The sequence below is a fragment of the Astatotilapia calliptera genome, chromosome 16 (assembly GCF_900246225.1).
Source record: "Astatotilapia calliptera chromosome 16, fAstCal1.2, whole genome shotgun sequence".
In the NCBI taxonomy this organism is placed as follows: Eukaryota; Metazoa; Chordata; class Actinopteri; order Cichliformes; family Cichlidae; genus Astatotilapia; species Astatotilapia calliptera.
Window position 1 is genome coordinate 18518386 of NC_039317.1, and position 19714 is coordinate 18538099.

General features: G+C 41.4%; 1 protein-coding gene across 8 annotated transcripts in view; it reads left to right on the forward strand.

The window, feature by feature from the left end:
• Nucleotides 1-19714, forward strand: part of zmp:0000001200 (dedicator of cytokinesis protein 9) — a 73020-nt gene extending 53306 nt beyond the window's left edge. For 2 of the 8 annotated variants that reach the window (XM_026144454.1, XM_026144448.1), the window contains exons 16-56: nt 33-112; nt 245-432; nt 574-639; nt 731-823; nt 924-1047; nt 1135-1253; nt 1705-1791; nt 1903-1992; nt 2983-3098; nt 3466-3535; nt 3643-3768; nt 3854-3925; nt 4565-4711; nt 4808-4891; nt 5026-5137; nt 5400-5447; nt 6204-6382; nt 6485-6601; nt 6857-6968; nt 7055-7188; nt 9478-9592; nt 9716-9782; nt 9885-9932; nt 10626-10762; nt 11579-11694; nt 11809-11946; nt 12051-12233; nt 12359-12472; nt 12633-12848; nt 13121-13178; nt 13282-13388; nt 13665-13787; nt 13904-14017; nt 14206-14211; nt 14600-14629; nt 15173-15319; nt 15411-15621; nt 16237-16427; nt 16526-16626; nt 16969-17107; nt 18559-19714. In XM_026144454.1, coding sequence (XP_026000239.1) covers nt 33-112; nt 245-432; nt 574-639; nt 731-823; nt 924-1047; nt 1135-1253; nt 1705-1791; nt 1903-1992; nt 2983-3098; nt 3466-3535; nt 3643-3768; nt 3854-3925; nt 4565-4711; nt 4808-4891; nt 5026-5137; nt 5400-5447; nt 6204-6382; nt 6485-6601; nt 6857-6968; nt 7055-7188; nt 9478-9592; nt 9716-9782; nt 9885-9932; nt 10626-10762; nt 11579-11694; nt 11809-11946; nt 12051-12233; nt 12359-12472; nt 12633-12848; nt 13121-13178; nt 13282-13388; nt 13665-13787; nt 13904-14017; nt 14206-14211; nt 14600-14629; nt 15173-15319; nt 15411-15621; nt 16237-16427; nt 16526-16626; nt 16969-17107; nt 18559-18684 — 4651 coding nt within the window. In that variant the 3' untranslated portion in view covers nt 18685-19714. The remainder of the gene's footprint in view (nt 1-32; nt 113-244; nt 433-573; nt 640-730; nt 824-923; nt 1048-1134; nt 1254-1704; nt 1792-1902; nt 1993-2982; nt 3099-3465; nt 3536-3642; nt 3769-3853; nt 3926-4564; nt 4712-4807; nt 4892-5025; nt 5138-5399; nt 5448-6203; nt 6383-6484; nt 6602-6856; nt 6969-7054; nt 7189-9477; nt 9593-9715; nt 9783-9884; nt 9933-10625; nt 10763-11578; nt 11695-11808; nt 11947-12050; nt 12234-12358; nt 12473-12632; nt 12849-13120; nt 13179-13281; nt 13389-13664; nt 13788-13903; nt 14018-14205; nt 14212-14599; nt 14630-15172; nt 15320-15410; nt 15622-16236; nt 16428-16525; nt 16627-16968; nt 17108-18558) is intronic. The other 6 variants (XM_026144455.1, XM_026144453.1, XM_026144456.1 and 3 more) reach the window with 5 other exon arrangements.

Sequence of the window (19714 nt, forward strand, 5' to 3'; positions counted from 1 at the left end):
GGCTTAACTTGAGTTTATTTTCCTTTCCTCAGGCCGGAGAAGATGGCCAAGCTGCCTGTAATCCTAGGAAACCTCGATGTTACCATTGACAACGTAGCCCCAGACTTGTCAAGTAAGCCCTCTAAACTCACCCTATGAAGCCAATATAAGAGATGAGAACTGCTTCTGCTCAGACTAGACAGGTTACATTGTCTGCAGGCTGTATATTTGTTCTCCCTCTCTCTTTCCTGTTTCTCTCTTATAGATTGTGTTACCTCATCCTACATCCCTGTGAAGCAGTTTGATGTCAGCGAGAAGAGCAACATCTTCTTTGAAGTGGAGGAGTTTGTGCCGTGCATTGCCAAATGTTCTCAGCCTTTCACCATCTACAACAATCACCTCTATGTCTACCCGAAGCACTTGAAATACGACAGCCAAAAGTCATTTGCGAAGGTATTTCATTTATTCTGCGCTGTTATTTTGTTGGTTTATTGATGTAGGAACGCAGGTATATTACATGTTTTGCCTCTGTGAAGGTTTCTCGCAAATTTCCAGCCAGTTTATTTCAGATTTGCCGTTTGTGTTTGCCCTAAGGCTAGAAACATAGCTGTCTGCATCGAGTTCAGGGACTCGGATGAGGAAGAGGCTGTTGCACTTAAGGTAAAATGCATGCAGGAAAATATGCGGAAAAATCCCCCGAGGATAATCCTATCAGTCCGAGAGTTAATGGGCTATTGTTGTTGTTTCTCAGTGCATCTACGGCCGGCCTGGAGGACCCTTGTTTACCAAAAATGCCTTTGCCTCCGTGTTACATCACCAGCAAAATCCTGAATTCTACGATGAAGTAAGCACACTCTACCTAACCTTTAAAAGAAAAAAAAAATCATTGTAAGTTCTAAACATTAATGCACGACAGAGTGTTTATTTGTGCTCCTCTGCTTCAGTTTAAGATTGAGTTGCCAACCCAGCTCCACGAGAAGCATCATCTTCTCTTCACCTTCTATCACGTCAGCTGCGATAGCAACAGCAAGGCCAGCACCAAAAAGAGAGAGCAGGTTGAGATGCAAGGTAAGGCACCATGATTAAAAATAACACTCTCGGCACAGATATGCAAAGCTCTTATTTGATGACGTCCTACTCTGTCTCTGCTCTCAGTTGGTTACGCCTGGCTCCCGTTGCTGAAGGACGGTCGGGTGATCATGAATGAGAGTCAGATCCCGGTTGCCGCCAACCTACCTGCCGGATACCTCAGCTGTCAGGAGGGTGCCAGCAAGGTGCAGTGCACTACTAGCCATGAAAGTGCTGATGAAAACCGATTGAGGTTATACATAGCACAAATATGAAACTGCTGAGTAGGATATGCTCTGTCCAGATTGCATGTCAGACAGTTGCTTAGTGCTGCTAACCCACTTAACAAACACCTTTTAGACACTGGATAGGAGTTCTCAAGTGTCCCTCTACGTATGTTCTCATTCACTTTATGATATGATTGTCCAGCTATATGGAGCTGAGAGAGCTCCATATAGCTGGAGAGAGAGCTGAGAGATCTTTTTAAAATATATTAAGCCACTTCTTCCCCAAAATCTCTAACAGAAGTTTGACTCAGTTCAGAACAGGTTGTGGTCTTGGGAGTTAGCTTTGAGAGACAGTAACTCACCCGTTGGTGGCATCCATGTCTATGGAGGTAGTGACAGAAACATGCTTTTTCTTTTTCTCATTTTACAGCATTTGGGCCCTGAAGTGAAATGGGTGGATGGAGGAAAACCGTTATTCAAAGTTTCCACCCACCTTGTGTCCACTGTCTACACTCAGGTTAGTTTTCCGCCCCTGTTTCGTCTGCACCCTACCAGTGTGTTATTTCTTTTGTGTTCTCGGTTTGTGCTCTTCATAGCAACAAAGGTTTTGTTTCGCTTTGTCTTTCAGGATCAGCATTTGCACAATTTTTTCCATTACTGTCAAACCATTGCATCAGGCGCCCAGGCGTCAGGAGGAGAGCTGGTCAAATACCTGAAGGTAAATCAGTCACTGCAAAATTTAAGGGTTCCAATTAACTAGAATTCATGAACCCTATTATTAACATTTAAAGCGCTAAATAGACAAGCCCCTGCTTATATATCAGAGCTACTGAGACAGTTTTTATTCAAACTGTGAAGCAGTTTGTAACTCTGTGTTTTGAAAAGTGCTATACAGGCAAAGTGGTTGTTATTATTCGGCATATACTCTTGTTGTTGTTGGAAGGAAATGCTTATTTTTGTTTGGTTGTAACGCAACAGTCACACTGGGCTGGTGCTGAATCACATGCAGATTAGTGATCTCTGTGTTTTTTTTGTGTGCGCGTGTGTTGTGGCTTGCCAATATCGCACCCTTCTGGACAGTTTGTGCACAGCTTGTTCCATTTCCCCGTTTATACAGAGTTTAACTGCAGAGGCTGGGCTGATACCAGTAAATCTGTCAGAGGTCTTCTCCTAGTTTGCATGATGTCTTTTCCATATTTTTCTGTGATACTGGCAGCTCAGTTATCGCCTTTTCCGTCGCTAACTGTCAGTCCACGGGAAAACTCGCTTTACTTTTCCCCTGGTGAACGTTGACACAGAGAGCCACGTTTGGTCCAGTGCATCTCTTGGGCTATAATATAAACAGAGCAGTGAACACAAACAATAGCCAGAGGGTCAAACGGCAGGTCAGCTGTGCCGACTGGCAACCCGCCAAATTACTTGGCAGGCTCGTGTTAGTTTCCTGTGCGCAGGCACCGATGCACCAGTATCTGCTCTCAGCCACGTTCAAGGCGCTGAAGCATACAGTGTGGATGATTAGCACAGTGTTATCCACACGTGTACTCCTGTTGTGAGTAGATTAGCTTTCCCTGAAGGTCTTCTCAATTAGCCTTTCATGCACGTTTTAAACGTGTTTTTTTTAACATTTATTTCCCTCATTTTACACAAAAGGTTTGTGAACAAATCCTTTGTAAACATGTAAGCATCTGTGGTGATGCTTTAATCTCAGAGTCTGCATGCCATGGAGAGTCACGTGATGATCAAGTTCCTGCCCACCATCCTCAATCAGCTGTTCAGGGTGCTAACCAGTGCCACCCAGGAAGACGTGGCAGTCAACGTCACCAGGCAAGAATCCATGAAGTGCTTCATCTCTATAGAGCAAATTAAATTCCATGCAATTTACTGTTATTGAAATATCAGTCATATATCATTATATATGCTAAAAATATTGAAAGAAAGCAGCTCAGTTTGCCATCGGCTAGATATCGTGTTATGTGTGAGGGGTTAGTCACATATAAGCTGTTGCTTCTGCCTGCACCCTTTTTGCCTGAAATATAACTGCTAAATTCCTTTTTTTTTCCCTTTTGTCTTGCTGTGATCAGAGAGAAATGAATGAATTCATGAATGGAAGTTAATTTTCCAGTGTCGTGAGAGCAGAATCTTAGCGTAGAAACTGTTATCTCACTTGAGCTTTTGCCTTTCGTCCTGTTAGAGTCATGATTCACGTTGTGGCGCAGTGCCACGAGGAAGGTTTGGAGCACTACCTTAGATCTTACGTGAAGGTAAATTTCACATGTCAGATCCATATTTCTGTTGTATTTGACCTTTACATAATTATATATAGTCACGTATGAATTGACATGTCTGTCTTTGCGTGTCTCTGATGCAGTATGTCTTCAAGACTGAGCCATACACATCCTCCACCACCCGAACGGTGCACGAGGAGTTGGCTAAAGCCATGACTGCAATCCTGAAGCCTTCCACTGACTTCCTCACAAGTAACAAGCTGCTCAAGGTAGCACATTTGTTCTTATTTAAAGGATTACACAGTCTTTAATTATAGCCGTCTGTTCTCTAACTGATAATTGTCCGTTGTGCAGTACTCCTGGTATTTCTTCGAAGCCTTAGTCAAATCCATGGCTCAGTACTTGATTGAGAGCTGTAAAGTAAAGGTAAGTTCGCCGCAGCATGTGCGTTTGACTCCGAGGTGTCCGCTAATGCCCGCTTTATTACACTTTAGGTTCTTCACAGTAGTTTGCAGCATGCCGGGTGTTGTGGACAGCCGGAGCACCACAGTGGAAGTTTTATGTATCCACAGTCTGTCCCACACTGCTGTGCAATTTAATTAGCGGCATTTGTTCGAACCCCATAGGCAACCACATCCCTGTGTTTAACATCCACCACTATGATGTCCTTAAAATGCTGCTTCTCATGTGTAGGACTGTCACAATCCATGGATTAAAGAAATCATTTTAAGCTTGAGCTGAAAAAAATAAGCTTACCGTTTCTGTTACATTTAACTATTTTATGCATCTGTAAATGTAAGCTTACTATTTTAACCATTTATCTGCTACATAGCTATTTTTACATTAGCTCTAATAGCAAATTATTTCTGTTTCAAGGATAAAACAAGGATGAATTCATATTTGAAGTTAAAGTCTGAGTATTTATTTACTGTTGAAGGATGTAAGATTGACTCAAATAAACCACAATTCCCACATTTTGAACCTTTGATCTTTTCATGGGAGTTCTTTGGGATGTTTCATGCTGAATAACAACATTTGTAACAACTTACCTGCTGTGCCCTCCAGCTGTCCAGGAACCAGCGCTTCTCTGCATCGTTCCATCACACTGTGGAGACCTTGGTCAACATGATCATGCCACACATCACGCAGAAATACAAGGACAACCTAGATGCTGCCCGGAATGCCAACCACAGCTTGGCAGTCTTCATCAAGGTCAGAAACCAGAGATACTTTATCACAGATGGCTTTCAAAGTGCTTTTCGTTTAGGTAAATGGTAACTAATATACTGTGCTCTCTTTATTTTGTAGCGTTGTTTCAACCTGATGGACAGAGGCTTTGTGTTCAAGCAGATCAACAACTATATCAACTGTTTTGTGCCTGGAGACCCAAAGGTGGGCTGACAAAACAACGTGCAACAGCCTTTATAGAAATAAATTGCACAACAACTTATTTATTCAACTTGAAGTCATAAAGCAAAGCCTTATTATCAGCCATAATTCTTAATTGAGGTTTATTCTCAATACAGACTCTGTTTGAGTTCAAGTTTGAGTTCCTGCGAGTCGTGTGCAACCACGAGCACTTCGTCCCTTTAAACCTGCCCATGCCGTTTGGAAAGGGACGGATTTTGAGATTTCAAGGTGAGAAAGTTGTGATAATGACTGCTAAAGTGTTTGCATATATAAAATGCTTTGCTGTGGAAGGGCAGCAGCGCAAAAGTAGTTCATGAACTTTTTTACAAAATAAAGCACTTGTACCCACAGAACATACTGCACACATACAATAAAATACAGCGTTTTTTTTGTTTTTTTTTAAATAAATAAATGCTCATGCAGTCGATTTCTTTTGCTTTAAAAAAATGTACACTGTACACTGTGTTTGTTTTGTGTTTTCCTCAATTAGCCTCATTACCTCCATGTAATACTGTGGAGTCATGTGACACTCCAGTAGGTAGGTGGAAGGTGTCGTGACTTCAATGCCGATCGTTTATTAGTTTCAAATTTCCTCTAAAATCTGAACCTGTCAGTTCTTTAAGCTTTCCTGTAAGCTGGTTCATCTGGGATTTCAGGTTATGATCTTGTCAGATTAGACTGTTTATTACTTGTCATCATCATCAGGTTTGGGGGATTTGGTGTGCTTGTAGTTTGTTTGTTTTTTGGGGGGGGTTTCTATCTTGAACTGGTTTGGGGGTTTGTGGCTATACTGAGTAAACTTTTTTCCATCGTTCCTGAGAAACCAGATATCTTTTTAATTCTTGTGTGCTTCAAATGCAGGTTTTAAAAAGATAAAAGCAAAAGGTTTCTGAATAAAGTCATGTGTTTGGGTTTTCTTTACGTGTCTAAAATGCTGCTGGAAACCTGCTGTTGTTCAGCCGCTAGCTTTAGTCGCGTTTCTCAGCGACGTTTGCTGATGTGGAAGTGCAGCTCAACCACAGTGTGAATCTGTCAAACATGAATGTTTGAGCTTTTCCCTTTGTTTTCTCCTCATTTTAGACTGTTTGATGATGTTTATAAGAATCATCTGCCTATAATGAGTTTTAAAGCTGGCTGCAGTAGCTATACTCTCTAAATGTTGATCATTTTTTTCTGATTACTGTCTCTGTGTCAAATTGGTAAGTGAGTTTTTTGGGTTTCTCCTTTCACACTCTTCATCTACTTCTCCTGTCGGTCAGTCCTAGTCTCCTTATCGTCCCATTTATCCTCACAGACCTCCAGCTGGATTACTCGCTGACGGATGACTTCTGTAAGAATCACTTCCTGGTTGGACTGCTGCTCAGGGAAGCCAGCGCAGCTCTGCAGGAGTTCAGGGAGATTCGTCAGATTGCCATCCAAGTGCTGAAGAGCCTCATGATGAAGCATGCATTTGACGATCGCTACACCTCAAAAGTAAGCAGTGTTTTCACACCCCTGTCCCTGTCTTTATGAGTGTGTTTGTGAGACGTGTGTGATATTGAGACATTTCTTTAAATTATTCATTTTGTTTTTCAGAGCCAGCAGGCCAGGTTAGTCACCCTGTACTTGCCCTTGTTTGGTCTGCTCCAAGAAAACGTCAACAGGCTAAATGTGAAGGAAGTGTCGCCGTTCACCGTCAACCACTGCACCAGTGTAAGGGAGCCACCTAGTGTGTTTTCTGAGTATTATGTATTTATCCATGTGCTGTGTCCATTTGATCCAAATTTTAATGCATATAAAAATATCTCAATAATACTACAAAATAAATGTAACATATAAATATAATATAATTGTGTGTGCTTTTGATCAGAGATTTTAGAGCTGTCCGTGTTGTTAACTTTCATTAAAAAACACACACACAGTGTTTTATGTGGGTTTGATTCATTAAACTCTTTATTTGTCCTGCAGAATGGAAGAGACGATTCTCTCCATACCAACACTTTGATGACACCTCCGAGGTCGAGCACCTTTCTGGACACCGGCTTCCACAAAGATGTTTTTGGAGCCATCTCTGGCACCGGTAAATGATAAGACATTCCTTTTTTTCCCTTTCAGGTTACTTTATGTTTATTTTATGTAACATTTCACTCTTATTCCTTTTTACAGCTTCACCTCATGCGGCGTCCACCCCCAACATTAACTCTGTGCGCCACGCCGACTCTCGTGGATCGCTCATCAGCACTGATTCTGGGAACAGCCTGCCTGAGAGGAACAATGACAAGGGCAGTTCCCTTGACAAGGTATTTGACAGAATGAGCTTTGAGATTCCCGGAAAATGTTTATGTATATGTATTAGAAATCCAATTTAGCCTTTCTTTGACGCATGTGTCTAACATGCAATTCAAAATGGCACTTCAGGCACATCAGATGTCCCCTTATTATGGGAAAAACTGCCACATAAAGTCTCTCTTTGCTAACTTGTGCCATTAACTCCTCACCTTCACTGTATGGCTGGCCATGGCAGACGGAGAAGTTTCTACGGAGACACTCTGTCAATGTCCTGCAATTCTTTACGGAGACTGAGGAGTCCATGCTCTCCGTGCACTCCAAGCGTGCCACCATGGACTTCTCCCTGCTCACTGTCCCCAGTGTGCCAGAGAGGGCCCTGCAGTCCAGCAGTTCACTTCAAGTACAAAACACCTCCTTGCTCCACACAGTCCCTCCTAGGAGTGTCCCATCTGGGAATGATAGTGTGTGTGTGCCCAGGTGTGTGTGTTGATGCCCTAAACTCTAAGCCCTTACTTTGCCAGGAGATTGTCAGGCTTTGTCCTGTTTATTCTCTGTTGCTGTAAAGCAGACGTGTTTTACCTCAGGGCCTCACGAGCGTTTAGCGCTTTTCTTGTTCCAGATGGTGATAAGCATGCATGCTTTTGATTTCCTCTCATTCGTGCTGTGTGATTTCTTGTCTCTCTCTGATAAACAGCCTCAAACTAAATCTGAGAAGATTTAAACACAAAGGACTGGATTTTTGTTGTCGTGTTTCACCCAGTGTTGGAACTGCTTTTGTTTCTGGTGTGCAGCAGCTGCTTTATTTCCCTGCTGAGGGGGCAAGAAGACACACAACTATTAGCAACTCAAGAATAGCTCAAGCCCCAAAAGTGTACCAGACTTTGAAGTTCACATCAGCCTTTCCAACCTAATTTTAGCCTTAAAGTTCTCCAGTCTGCAAAACACCCTTTAAAAATCCAAAGCAACAGCATCATGCTTTCCATGAAGTCATCCCCAGCTAGTTTCATGGTCTAGACTAACTGCTGGCAAAGGAACGTGCTTGGTATATAGCCAACTTCTTGCTGCGGTAAAGCTGCTGCTCCGCTGCTTGGGTTTTGTTTTTTTTCCCTGCCGTGTGCCTCAGCTGGGGGAACAAATCCCTGCAACATCTGGATGAATCATTTCACTGCAGTGTAGTTCTCTGACCTTCTGAAAACCTCTTAAGTATTTGGACAATAATACAGTTTTTGTAGTTTTGCCTTTGTAAATCTCAAAAAGTGAGTTTGAAATGAAACAATCAAGATATGATTAGAGTGCAGGTTTCAGTTTTATTCAGAGGATTTAAGGAAAGTATTGCATTACTGTTTAGGAATAAGCAATTGGACAAGGTGAGGTCTATTTCCTCACTATTCCATGGCAAAGTAAGCAGATAAAAGACCTGGCGTGTTTAACTTGTATTTGGTAGCGTGGCATTCCCTCACTGGAACGCTCAGTATTAGGTTTCATTCTCTGCCCAAAACTGATCATGCAGCACTTTACAGTGTAAAAGGACATTGACCCAAAGCATACTGGAAAACCAACCTTAAAGTCTATTATGGCAAAGAAATTGCATATTCTTCAGTGGCCATAACAATTTCAGCAGAGCATGCTTTTTTAGTTACCAAAGACAAAACTGAAGCAGCAACTGAAGGTGGTGATACGAGCCTGACAGAGCATCTCAAAGGAGGAAATACAGCATTTGGTGATTTCACAGGGTTCTAGACTAAAGACAATCACTGGATACCAAATATTTTGCAGTATTAGAAACATTTTTTTTTAGCTATAGTTTGCTAAAGTAATGTTGAGCCTCTGAAATGGGGATTTATGTGTGCTGCAATTTCTAAACGGTTAATGCAATACTTTTGTTAAACCCCTTGAATTAAAGCTGAAAATCTGGACTTTAGTCACATCTTGATTGTTTAATTTAAAATCCACTGTTGTGGGGAAAGACTGGGGAATAGTATCATTATCCAAATGCTTAGAGCCCACATCACACGGTTGTTCCTACATAAAAAAAAGTTTTAAGCCAGAGCCAAACAAGAAAATCCTCAGCGTTATATTCAGTCGTTGTGCTATGCTTGTATTATTGATTGCTGTTTATCAAATGGTCAAAAATATCGTGAAAATGCACTCATGCTATCAAATAAGGCGACAGATTTTATGGCATTGCTGTGGTAAGTCTCAAATAACCTGATTAGTTTTTCAAATCTTACTTGGAGCCAACACACTGGTAGGATTATGTATTTTTCTATCCATGCCTGATTGTCCCGTTTGTCCTGCAGAACCAACCTGCCTCGACCCTGGGAAGCCCGCTGTTGCGATGTGATAAACTGGACCAGGCAGAGATCAAGAGCCTCCTCATGTGTTTCTTACATGTGCTCAAAAGCATGTCTGAAGGTAAACTCTCATCTCTGCGACAGCTCCTGCTCTTCCAGCTTTACTTAATTGTTTACACTACGTTTAAAAAAAAAAAACAAACCCAAAAGAAGTCTCCACAGTGTCCATCTCTGTCTCTTTTAGATGCTCTGTTCACATACTGGAACAAGGCATCATCTTCTGACCTGATGGACTTCTTCACTTTAGTCGAGTAAGACATCTTATAGAGAATAACCAGCTATTACACGCATTGCAGAAAAACACATAGCAACTGAGTTTTTTTAATTTTTTATACCCACTTTCCATTTCTCAGAGTGTGCCTCCATCAGTTCAGATACATGGGAAAGAGATACATTGCAAGGTAATGTTGCTGTCACCCATACAGGATTTCAGGCTTCTCAGCACTTGTTTATCATGAGAAGACAAATCAACGCAACTTTTAGGTTTTATGCAGTTTATGAGTATCCAGCTGTTTGTTGTCTGTAAGCCATCATGTTGCTTACTATTGAAGAGTCTGACTGTACTGTTATTTTAATTTGATTTGATCAGAGTACACGCACTGTACTTGAATCACAGTTGGGAACTCGCCGCGACTCCCAGAAGGCTTTATGTATTCACTCTGTCTAACCCCCCACCACTGTTTCTGTCTCTGTCCACTGAAACGCTGGCAAGTTTAACATAATGAAATAAAACCTGGCTCCTGCCCTCTCCTGCTTGGGTAAGCCTGAAGGTGAAACTGAGAGCAATTGCATGATAACTTCTCACCATTAAAAGAAAAAAAGTTGCAGTGCTGTGACACATCCGACGCTTTAAGTTCATCGCCTCTCGCATTCTTACATGCATGGCTTCAGCTTAAACCAATAAATGCTGTCAATACCACTTTGATTATTCTCAGCTTTAAACTGCATGGCAAACATGCACTCACAGCTTTACTTTCGCCTTTAAAATCTCATAAATTCAAATCGCTCCCAGGGCGTTCGAGTGTTAGTTGTAAAATCTATGTATTATTTACCGTAACCTGCAGCTTCATTAACTCATCCTGTTTCCTCATCAGGAACCAGGATGGGGCAGGACCTGTTGCACATGAGCGGAAGTCTCAGACTCTTCCTGTGTCCCGTAACAGGGCGGGAATGATGCATGCCCGCTTACAGCAGCTCAGCAGCCTGGATAACTCATACACATTTAACCACAGTAAGTGCCCCCCCCCCCTCCCCTCATACTGTACTTCTCATCAAACACTCTCCATCACAGGGCCCTCGTCCTCCTCATGCCTCTCTTTCAACATCAGCATCCTCTTCTTCTCCATCATACTACATCCCAGCAGGAAAAGCCTTTAGAAAACATGTGTGCATCAGTAAATTCAAAGAAACTGGGGAGGAAGCTGTGCAGCCGTCCACTGTTAGGCGGTGATCTTGTTAAATGGCATTATTTAATAATAAGTTTCTTTGTGTTTTCAGTGTAAGAAAGATTTCAAGTGTTCTTGGCATATCTGTAGACCATGGTAAGAATGTACCAGGATGTTAGGACGTTTGCTATACTGGCTATGTTGATTTGGTTGATTTAAGAGCATGCCTGTTTTAACAGAACATCAGCTTTCAAAACCTCCTCATCCCTTTACCAGCTCATCTTCTGCTCTCAACTCTACATTTTTACATTTCGCTTTGCGAAAGCAGTCCTCGTGAATTATGAAGGGTTTTATTCCAAAATTTCCAAAACGTTCCAAAAAAAGAATGTCAACATTTGAACTTCATGCAATCAAATAAAATCATCGCTGTAGTTTATAAAGAAAAAAATGCCTCGCCAGCTTGTGACAATTTTTCCATGAAATGCTTTAGTTTGTCAGATAATTTTGGCCTCAGTTTGGAATGAAACTCAAACTTTCATGCAGCGGCTTTGCCTCTAACGCTACGTTTTTGAGAGACATGACCATATATAACAAAGGAGAGGTTTTACATTGAGTGTACTGGTGGTGATTGAAAGAACTACAGCCTTTTCTTGTCTTTGTAGCCTACAGTCACTCGGATGCTGACGTGTTAAATCAGTCACTGCTGGAGACCAACATTGCCACTGAAGTCTGCCTGACCGTCCTGGACACACTCAGCATCTTCATCATGAGTTTTAAGGTACCAAACAAATTCACTGTATTTTGTGTATTTACTTAATTAACCTTGTTCTGCCCCATTATTGTGAAATAAGGGCTTATTTTTTAAATCCGATGATCCTCTCTTATGCCACAGACACAGTTGTGTGCTGATCACGGCCACAGTCCACTGATGAAGAAGGTGTTTGATGTCCACCTCTGCTTCCTGCGGATCAATCAGTCAGAAACGGCCCTCAAGCAGGTCTTCACTTCACTGCGCACCTTCATTTACAAGGTATGAAGGACTTACGCGCCTTATTTAATAATTTTTCTCCTTTTGTTAACCCATGAGAGGACCACGTAAGCCACTGACTGATTTTTGTCTTCTTGACCCCTTAGTTCCCGTGCACGTTTTTTGAAGGGCGTGCAGACATGTGTGCTGCTTTCTGCTATGAGATTTTGAAATGTTGCAACTCCAAGCTGAGCTCCATTCGCAGCGACGCAGCCCATCTGCTCTATTTTCTCATGAAGAGCAACTTTGACTACACTGGTCGCAAGTCCTTCGTCCGGACACATTTACAGGTGAGAGAGTTGTCGCCACAGTAAAACTTTAATATCTACCTGCCTTAAGCCAAATTTTCTGGGATTCTAGAGACCACAAGCATTTTCATTCCTCTTTTGAACTGTTGACCTTTCTTTTTCTTTAGGTTGTGATTGCTGTCAGTCAGCTGATAGCAGATGTCATTGGTATAGGAAGTACTCGCTTCCAGCAGTCTCTGTCAATAATCAACAACTGTGCTAACAGTGATAAAACTATCAAGGTGAGGAACACACGTGCAACAGGTTCATCCTGGTTCCACTTAAAGAGGCCATTTGAAAACTATGCCTGAGCTTAATGAATAAAATAAACCAGTTAGAATCAAGTTTTCCTAAAGGAAGCTAACGATGATTTAGCTCACATTAGTGCGTCATCTTCAACAGAACACAGCTTTCCCATCGGATGTGAAAGACCTGACTAAACGCATCAGAACAGTGTTGATGGCCACAGCGCAGATGAAGGAGCATGAGAGAGATCCAGAGATGCTGGTGGACCTGCAGTACAGTCTCGCAAAGTCTTATGCCAGCACACCTGAGCTGCGCAAGACCTGGCTTGACAGTATGGCCCGAATCCATGTGAAAAATGGAGACCTGTCTGAGGTTTGTGGTGAAAGTCTGTGTGGCTGAATGGTCCTGCTTTTGATTTCTGTGTCTGATGTTGGGCCCAACAATCTTAAACATCAGATAGAGACTGTATTTACTTTGTATCAAAGCACCAGTGCCAGTGTGGCGTGCAGCGAGGCCCACCATCAAGTGCTGCAAACTGCCCTGTTTACTATGTGCTGCTTTTTCGAGCGATACCAATTTGCAGCATAATCAGAGCTTTTATCTACCCACGCTTATCTGACCTGACTTGTTTTTGCCGTTTGCAGGCAGCCATGTGCTATGTTCACGTTGCAGCACTCGTGGCAGAATACCTGCGAAGAAAAGGTACTTCGGTATTCTGTGATGGAAATGTTTCTCCTGCTTATTAGATAGCAGCCCTGTTGATTTAAAAAAAGAATAATAATGCCTGATCTTTCGGTGTTTCCAGGCATGTTCAAGCAGGGCTGCTCGGCGTTTCGTGTTGTGACTCCAAACATTGACGAAGAAGCCGCAATGATGGAGGACGTCGGAATGCAAGACGTCCACTTTAATGAAGTACTTTGATCATTTGTGCTAAAAATGAAAAAATAAAATAAAATGAAATCGCATTTGCTGGAGGAAAGCAGATTTAGTCACATCAAAAGCTGTTACTATTTCTATTTTTCTTTTATAAGAAAGAATAAATCAAAGAAGGCAACTATTTTCTTTCAGTATGTCTTTAAAATTGGTGCATTTTAATTGTGATAAAATGAGCTGCTGACACGCTGTGAGCTGTGTTTCTTTTGCACTGTACACCAGCAGCTCTCCATCTCTGTTGTGCTCATCCCTCAGGACGTCTTAATGGAGCTTCTGGAGGAGTGCGCAGATGGGCTGTGGAAAGCGGAGCGTTACGAGCTCATCTCTGACATCTACAAGCTCATTATCCCCATTTATGAGAAGCGGAGGGACTTTGAGGTACAAACTCTATTTGTCGGGTGTTTTATCCCCCCCGCAACAGTTCTGTTCGATTCAGGCTAAGCGTGCAGCATAAGCATCTTTAAATCCTGATCAAGTTCACTGACTCTACACAGAAACTGGCTCACCTGTATGACACGCTGCATCGAGCGTACAGCAAGGTGACGGAGGTCATGCATACTGGGAAGAGGATGCTGGGCACGTACTTCAGAGTGGCTTTCTTTGGCCAGGTGAGTTCAACTAGCTTAGACTCATTCACACTTGATGTCTGAAGCACGGCAGCTGCTGAGGAGGTTAAGTTTTGTTTTGGGGGGTTTTTTCAGTTACGATTATTATGCTGACGAGCATGACCACGTGCTGTGGTGTTTTCAGACCCACTCTAATACACCTCTCTGCTTCTTTTTAATCCTCTTCGAAGGCAGCGGTAAGTTATGCAGTAGACCCCGTGAGCCCTTGTGAGCGGCCTGAGTCTGTGTGTGACTTTGGTGTTGCTTCAATTCATTGCACTTCTCAGCCATAGTTTGTTGCTTCGAGCTACAGTAGCAGGCAGTCAGCGCTGCTGCTTCCGTTTGGGAGACTGTTTTGCATGGCACTCATTTACTCATCAAGTGTTTATGCTTTAGTTTGCTAAGTTTTAGTAATGACTGTTATTTTAAGGTTTATTAATTAATTTGTTGGGTGTGGTTGCTTCTATCTTTGAGATGTTTTTAGAAATCGATGCCATTAAATTTCTTCACAGTATAGGTTTCTGGTATAACAGTAATTTCATTTGTTTTTATGTGTATGTGCGTGTGTTGTCCACACCCCTGTAGCAGTACCAGTTTACTGACTCAGAGGCTGAGGTAAATCAATATGAAAGCCAACCTTTCAGTTGGAACTGTAGTGACGTTTTAGGCTGTGTTGTGCTCCTTTGCTAATGCAGTCAGTGCTGTTTCACGTGCATTGCTTATCTTCCAGCCCTTTAATTCCTCGTATTTTCCAGCTTTAGTGCTATCCTAATCTTTGCAGGAAACAGCTGAAGGGCTAATAAATCTCACTGGCATTCCCATTCCCATTTACATTCAAGACAAATAACTAACATGCACTGACTGTGTGAAATTCATGTACCTATGTCAGTCCTTTGACGTGTCTCACATCAACGACCTAAGACTGGCTTTTTTGTAGTTTTGGTCTCTGTTCTTAAATGTTTAATAGACGGTTGTGGATAGTTTGGAGTCGGCCAAATTCTCATATCTTTAAAAAAAATGTCTTGACTGAAATGACTCCCACTCACAACCCATGAATGGTTTGATGTGGTATTATCTATTAGATAAACGCTGCGTTTTCATTTAGTCTGACAATTTGAAAGTATCTTATATGGGTTTTTTCCTCTTTTATTTTTTTAGGGCTTCTTTGAAGATGAAGATGGGAAGGAGTATATCTACAAAGAACCCAAATTCACGCCTCTTTCAGAGATTTCTCAGCGGCTCCTCAAGTTATACTCTGATAAGTTTGGTCAGGAGAATGTGAAGATGATTCAGGACTCTGGGCGGGTGAGACTTTTGTTAATTTATCGTTTATTTTTAGTTATTTAGTTATTTTGCGCAGGCTGATACAGTTTTAAAACTCATGCATTCTCTGCAGATCAACCCCAAGGACCTGGACTCAAAGTACGCATACATCCAAGTGACACATGTGACTCCATACCTGGAGGAGAAGGAGCTGGTCGACAGGAAAACGGACTTTGAAAAGAGCCACAACATCCGTCGATTTGTTTTCGAGATGCCTTTCACCATTTCGGGCAAAAAGCAAGGCGGTGTGGAGGAGCAGTGCAAACGCAGGACTATACTTACCAGTAAATACCCAGCTTATATTTATGTTGTAGTGGAACATGGATTCAGTCAAACAGCGCTGACTTTCAGTCTTCAGGTTGTGTCTTGTTAGATGTCTCTTGCCTGGATAAACATCAGTGTTTTCAAAATACAGTGATCTGATAAATACAGGATAAACCCATTATCAGACTTCAACTGCTCTTTCTGATTAAAGTCTACTTAATCTCTTTATATCCTAAATGTTAGATACTTTTTTCTCTCTCTAATTATTGGCTGCCTCCTCCTATTTTGGGGGGAGTGGGTTGTGGTTTTTTTGGGCAGCACAACAGAGCAAGTCTGCCTTGAACTGTTCATTACACACGTAATTTTTTCCATTTATTTTAGTCACTGTGGATGAATGAAGATCTTGATTAGATTTTGAACATGTCAGCTGTTTTTTTTTTCATGGACATTTCGTAATCCTAATCTGGTTTTATTCATTTATAGTGCAAAAGATTCAAAAGTTCAAGCACGTCTTCTTATCTTTATTATGTGGCGGCTTTCACAGGCTGTACAGATCCTGAGCTGCAAAACTAAGAAAATCTGTCTACCGGTATTCGCTATTCACCACTAACCTCATTGTGTTTTCTCTCCTCCAGCCACTCATTGCTTTCCGTATGTAAAGAAACGGATCGCGGTGATGTATCAACACCATACTGATCTGAGCCCCATCGAGGTTGCCATCGACGAGATGAGCAAGAAGGTGGCTGAGATCAAACAGCTGTGCTCCTCCAGCGAGGTGGACATGATCCGTCTGCAGCTCAAACTGCAGGGCAGCATCAGCGTCCAGGTGCCTGCTTTTAAGTTCTGTGAAACGTAAAAGCAACACAATACAAACCTGACATACAATACTCACAAAAAAAAAAAATCTATCACATCCGCCCTCAGGTAAATGCAGGACCTCTTGCGTATGCCAGAGCTTTTCTCGATGATACATGTGCCAAGAAATATCCTGATAACAAGGTCAAACAGTTGAAAGAGGTCTTCAGGTGAGCTGTCGCTGACTTACGTGAGGGTGTGAGTACCACGTTTGCATATCTTTGTGGGGACCAACAGCCCTTATGGGGACACAGTTCCCGTCCCCAGAAGTTTGAAGGCATTTCTGAGGCTCAATGTGGTTTTAGTGTCAGGGTTACAATTAGGTTATGGTTAGGTTTAGGGTTAAGGTTAGACTTCATTTTTGATGGTTGGGGTTAGGGTAAGCAGCTAGGGCAAAGCATTATGTCAATTAGATGTCCTCACAAAGATATGAAAACATGACTGTGTGTGTTTCTGTGCAAAGATTGTTCAGATCTCCCTTTAGCACATTTTAACACTGTTTTTGCGATCAGGCATTTTGTGGATGCGTGTGGCCACGGTTTGGGCATTAATGAACGACTGATCAAAGAAGACCAGCAGGAGTACCACGATGAGATGAAGGCCAACTACAGAGAACTAGCCAGAGAGCTGTCCATCATCATGCACGAACAAGTAAGTACATTAGCTGTTGCTCAGCCCAAGTAATAGTGTAATTACATTGAGCGTTGCTAATGCTATACCTGTAATCTGACTCTGAATTAGGGTTTTGGCAGGTAGACAGTGTGTCATTTATTATATGATTGATTAAGTGATAATGGGCTCTTTGATAACATCACTCTCTGTTCTCTCTTTGTGCTGACATGAGCAGATATGATGGTAATGAAAGACAAATACGTGTGCAATAAAGACCGTTAATTGTTGGTTCCGTCAGATGTCTGTGCAACTTAAGGATTGATGGTACAAAGTGGCTTGAGGTGGAATTGGTGTACACATTACATTTTAGACTATAAAACAGACTCAAACATTAATAAGTCCTTGTTCTCAATTCTAATTAGCCAAATGTTTCTTAATAATATCATTAGAATTTTTTAAGCTGGTAAAGCTAGAGGACCTTAAAAACACTAGATAGATTGAGACACAGTTATCTCATCAGGCCACTGACTTATCTTTACATCCCTGCAATAAATCTGAAATTAGCCACACATAAAATATTATTTTAGTCAGCTCACCAGGAAATTGCAAAAAGTGCCCTTTGCAAAGACTGAAGCCATTAACATTCAAGTATTTCAACTCTATTGCAGCAATTTCCAAAATCAAAACATAAAACATTCCTGTTCTAAATATACTTGTTCCAGCGTCTGGCTACACCAACAATCACATATTGGCTTTTTTTTTCCTGTTTTGGCTTGCCGAGTTATTGTCTTGCACGCATACACAGTATGTACCGTGTATATGCATGTACATATATGTGTGTACATTACATGTATTTGAGTGTGAATTAACAGTATGTTTGTGGATCAGATTCAGAATGTGTGTGCTATGTAACATCAATTTACATTATTTGTTTATGTACATACATACATACATGCACAAATTTTTCTTCTGCTTTCAGATTTTTTTGTGTGTGCGTGTTTTGTGGATTGATTGTTTTTACCTAGCTGTTTTTGGTTTCATGTATGTGTTAAGCTTCCTGATTAATACCTTTGCTTTAAATTAGCTTTATATGTCTTTATATGCTTGGTTAATATACAGCTACAGCAAGCTAGTTAGCTTAACCCGAGACAAAACCTCAAAAGGGAGGAAAAACTGTTTGCCTGGCTCTGTTCAAAGCCAACTAATAGCCTGACATGTTAATTAGTTAATTAGAAGTGCTAACTGACAGTTTTTGTTACTATTTAGACAGAAGTTGCTGTTTCCTCTTTTTTCGAGTCTGTTTGCCTAGCTAAGCTAGCTGTGTTCCATCTGTAGCGTCATATTTTTGCATATATACATGAGAGTAGTATCAGTGTCCTCATCAACTTTTAGCAAGAAAGCTAACTAGAGCAATGTTAAAATTAAGATTCACTTGCAGTAACTATTTGCTAAGACTGTCTGTTCTTCCCTACACACTCTTTTCTTTCCAGATCATTCCAGTGGAGGATGGCATGAAAAGCATTCTCCCAGACTCGCTTCACATCTTTAATGCCATCAGTGGCACACCAACCAGTGCCACCATCCAGGGCATTCCCAGCTCATCCTCTGTGGTTTGATGTCAGCCTGGGTGAAACTCAGAGCTGCCTAAGCCTGCCAACGCAGGCATGCCAGTGATGCCATATTATCACTCCAGAACTTAATCCTGCTTCTCAGCCTAGAGAGAAACTGATGGGAAAAACAGACAAGTCTCATTTTTCTATTTTCTGTCTGGCCACCGAAGACCAATATGAGCAAGGCACTGGACCTGTTTAACATGGAAAAGGGAGCATGGTGGCTGTGTGATGGAGGTGGGGGGAAGACAAAGATGAGACTCTTTGCAGCAGAGATGACAGGACACGGACTTTGTTCCTCCTTTATGATGACGTGATGCTTGATAAGACATAACCTGTCTTGTCTTTACGTGTTTCTACCTGAAAAGACTGAGCAGTGTTTTCTTTAAAAACATTCCTGTTGGGATTTTTTTTAATATGCATGTCACTACATTACGCCTACACTCTCCCAACAGTCCATTTTTGTTTATTTTGATAATGTTTCACAATGTTTTTTATGGACAATATTTCACTTTTATAAGCGACTGTATTGATGTCTTGATTAATGGTATATGCTGCATACATCAGTGCTCCTCTCCCTGTACATGAAGGTATATTTCTAGAAAAATGCAATTTTGGAATAAGGGCCTGCTACGATGTAACATTAGCATTCAACCTTAAATCACTTTGATGTCTTAGAATGGGAGAGTTTTAAAGTATTTAAAGCCATTGCATACAAAAAGGTATATTCAAAGTTGTGTATTAATGTGTATATAAAACAAGGAGTGTGTGCAATATTTGCAAAGTATCATGCTGTGTGCGGCTCATACACTGTAAAGATTACGTTCACCTTCTTGCCAAAGTGATGAGGTGTTGGGAAAGGACGCCTACTGTGCAAGTAATATGAAAATTTTATCATTTTATGTTCCAGAAATTGTCTTTTATTTGGGCAGAAATGTTTTTTTTTTTTTTAACTTTATTTAACACAAGTCACTGTTCTGCTGTAAACAAAGACGTTCCCTAATGCTTTTAAATAAAATACACTCATTTCTCTGCA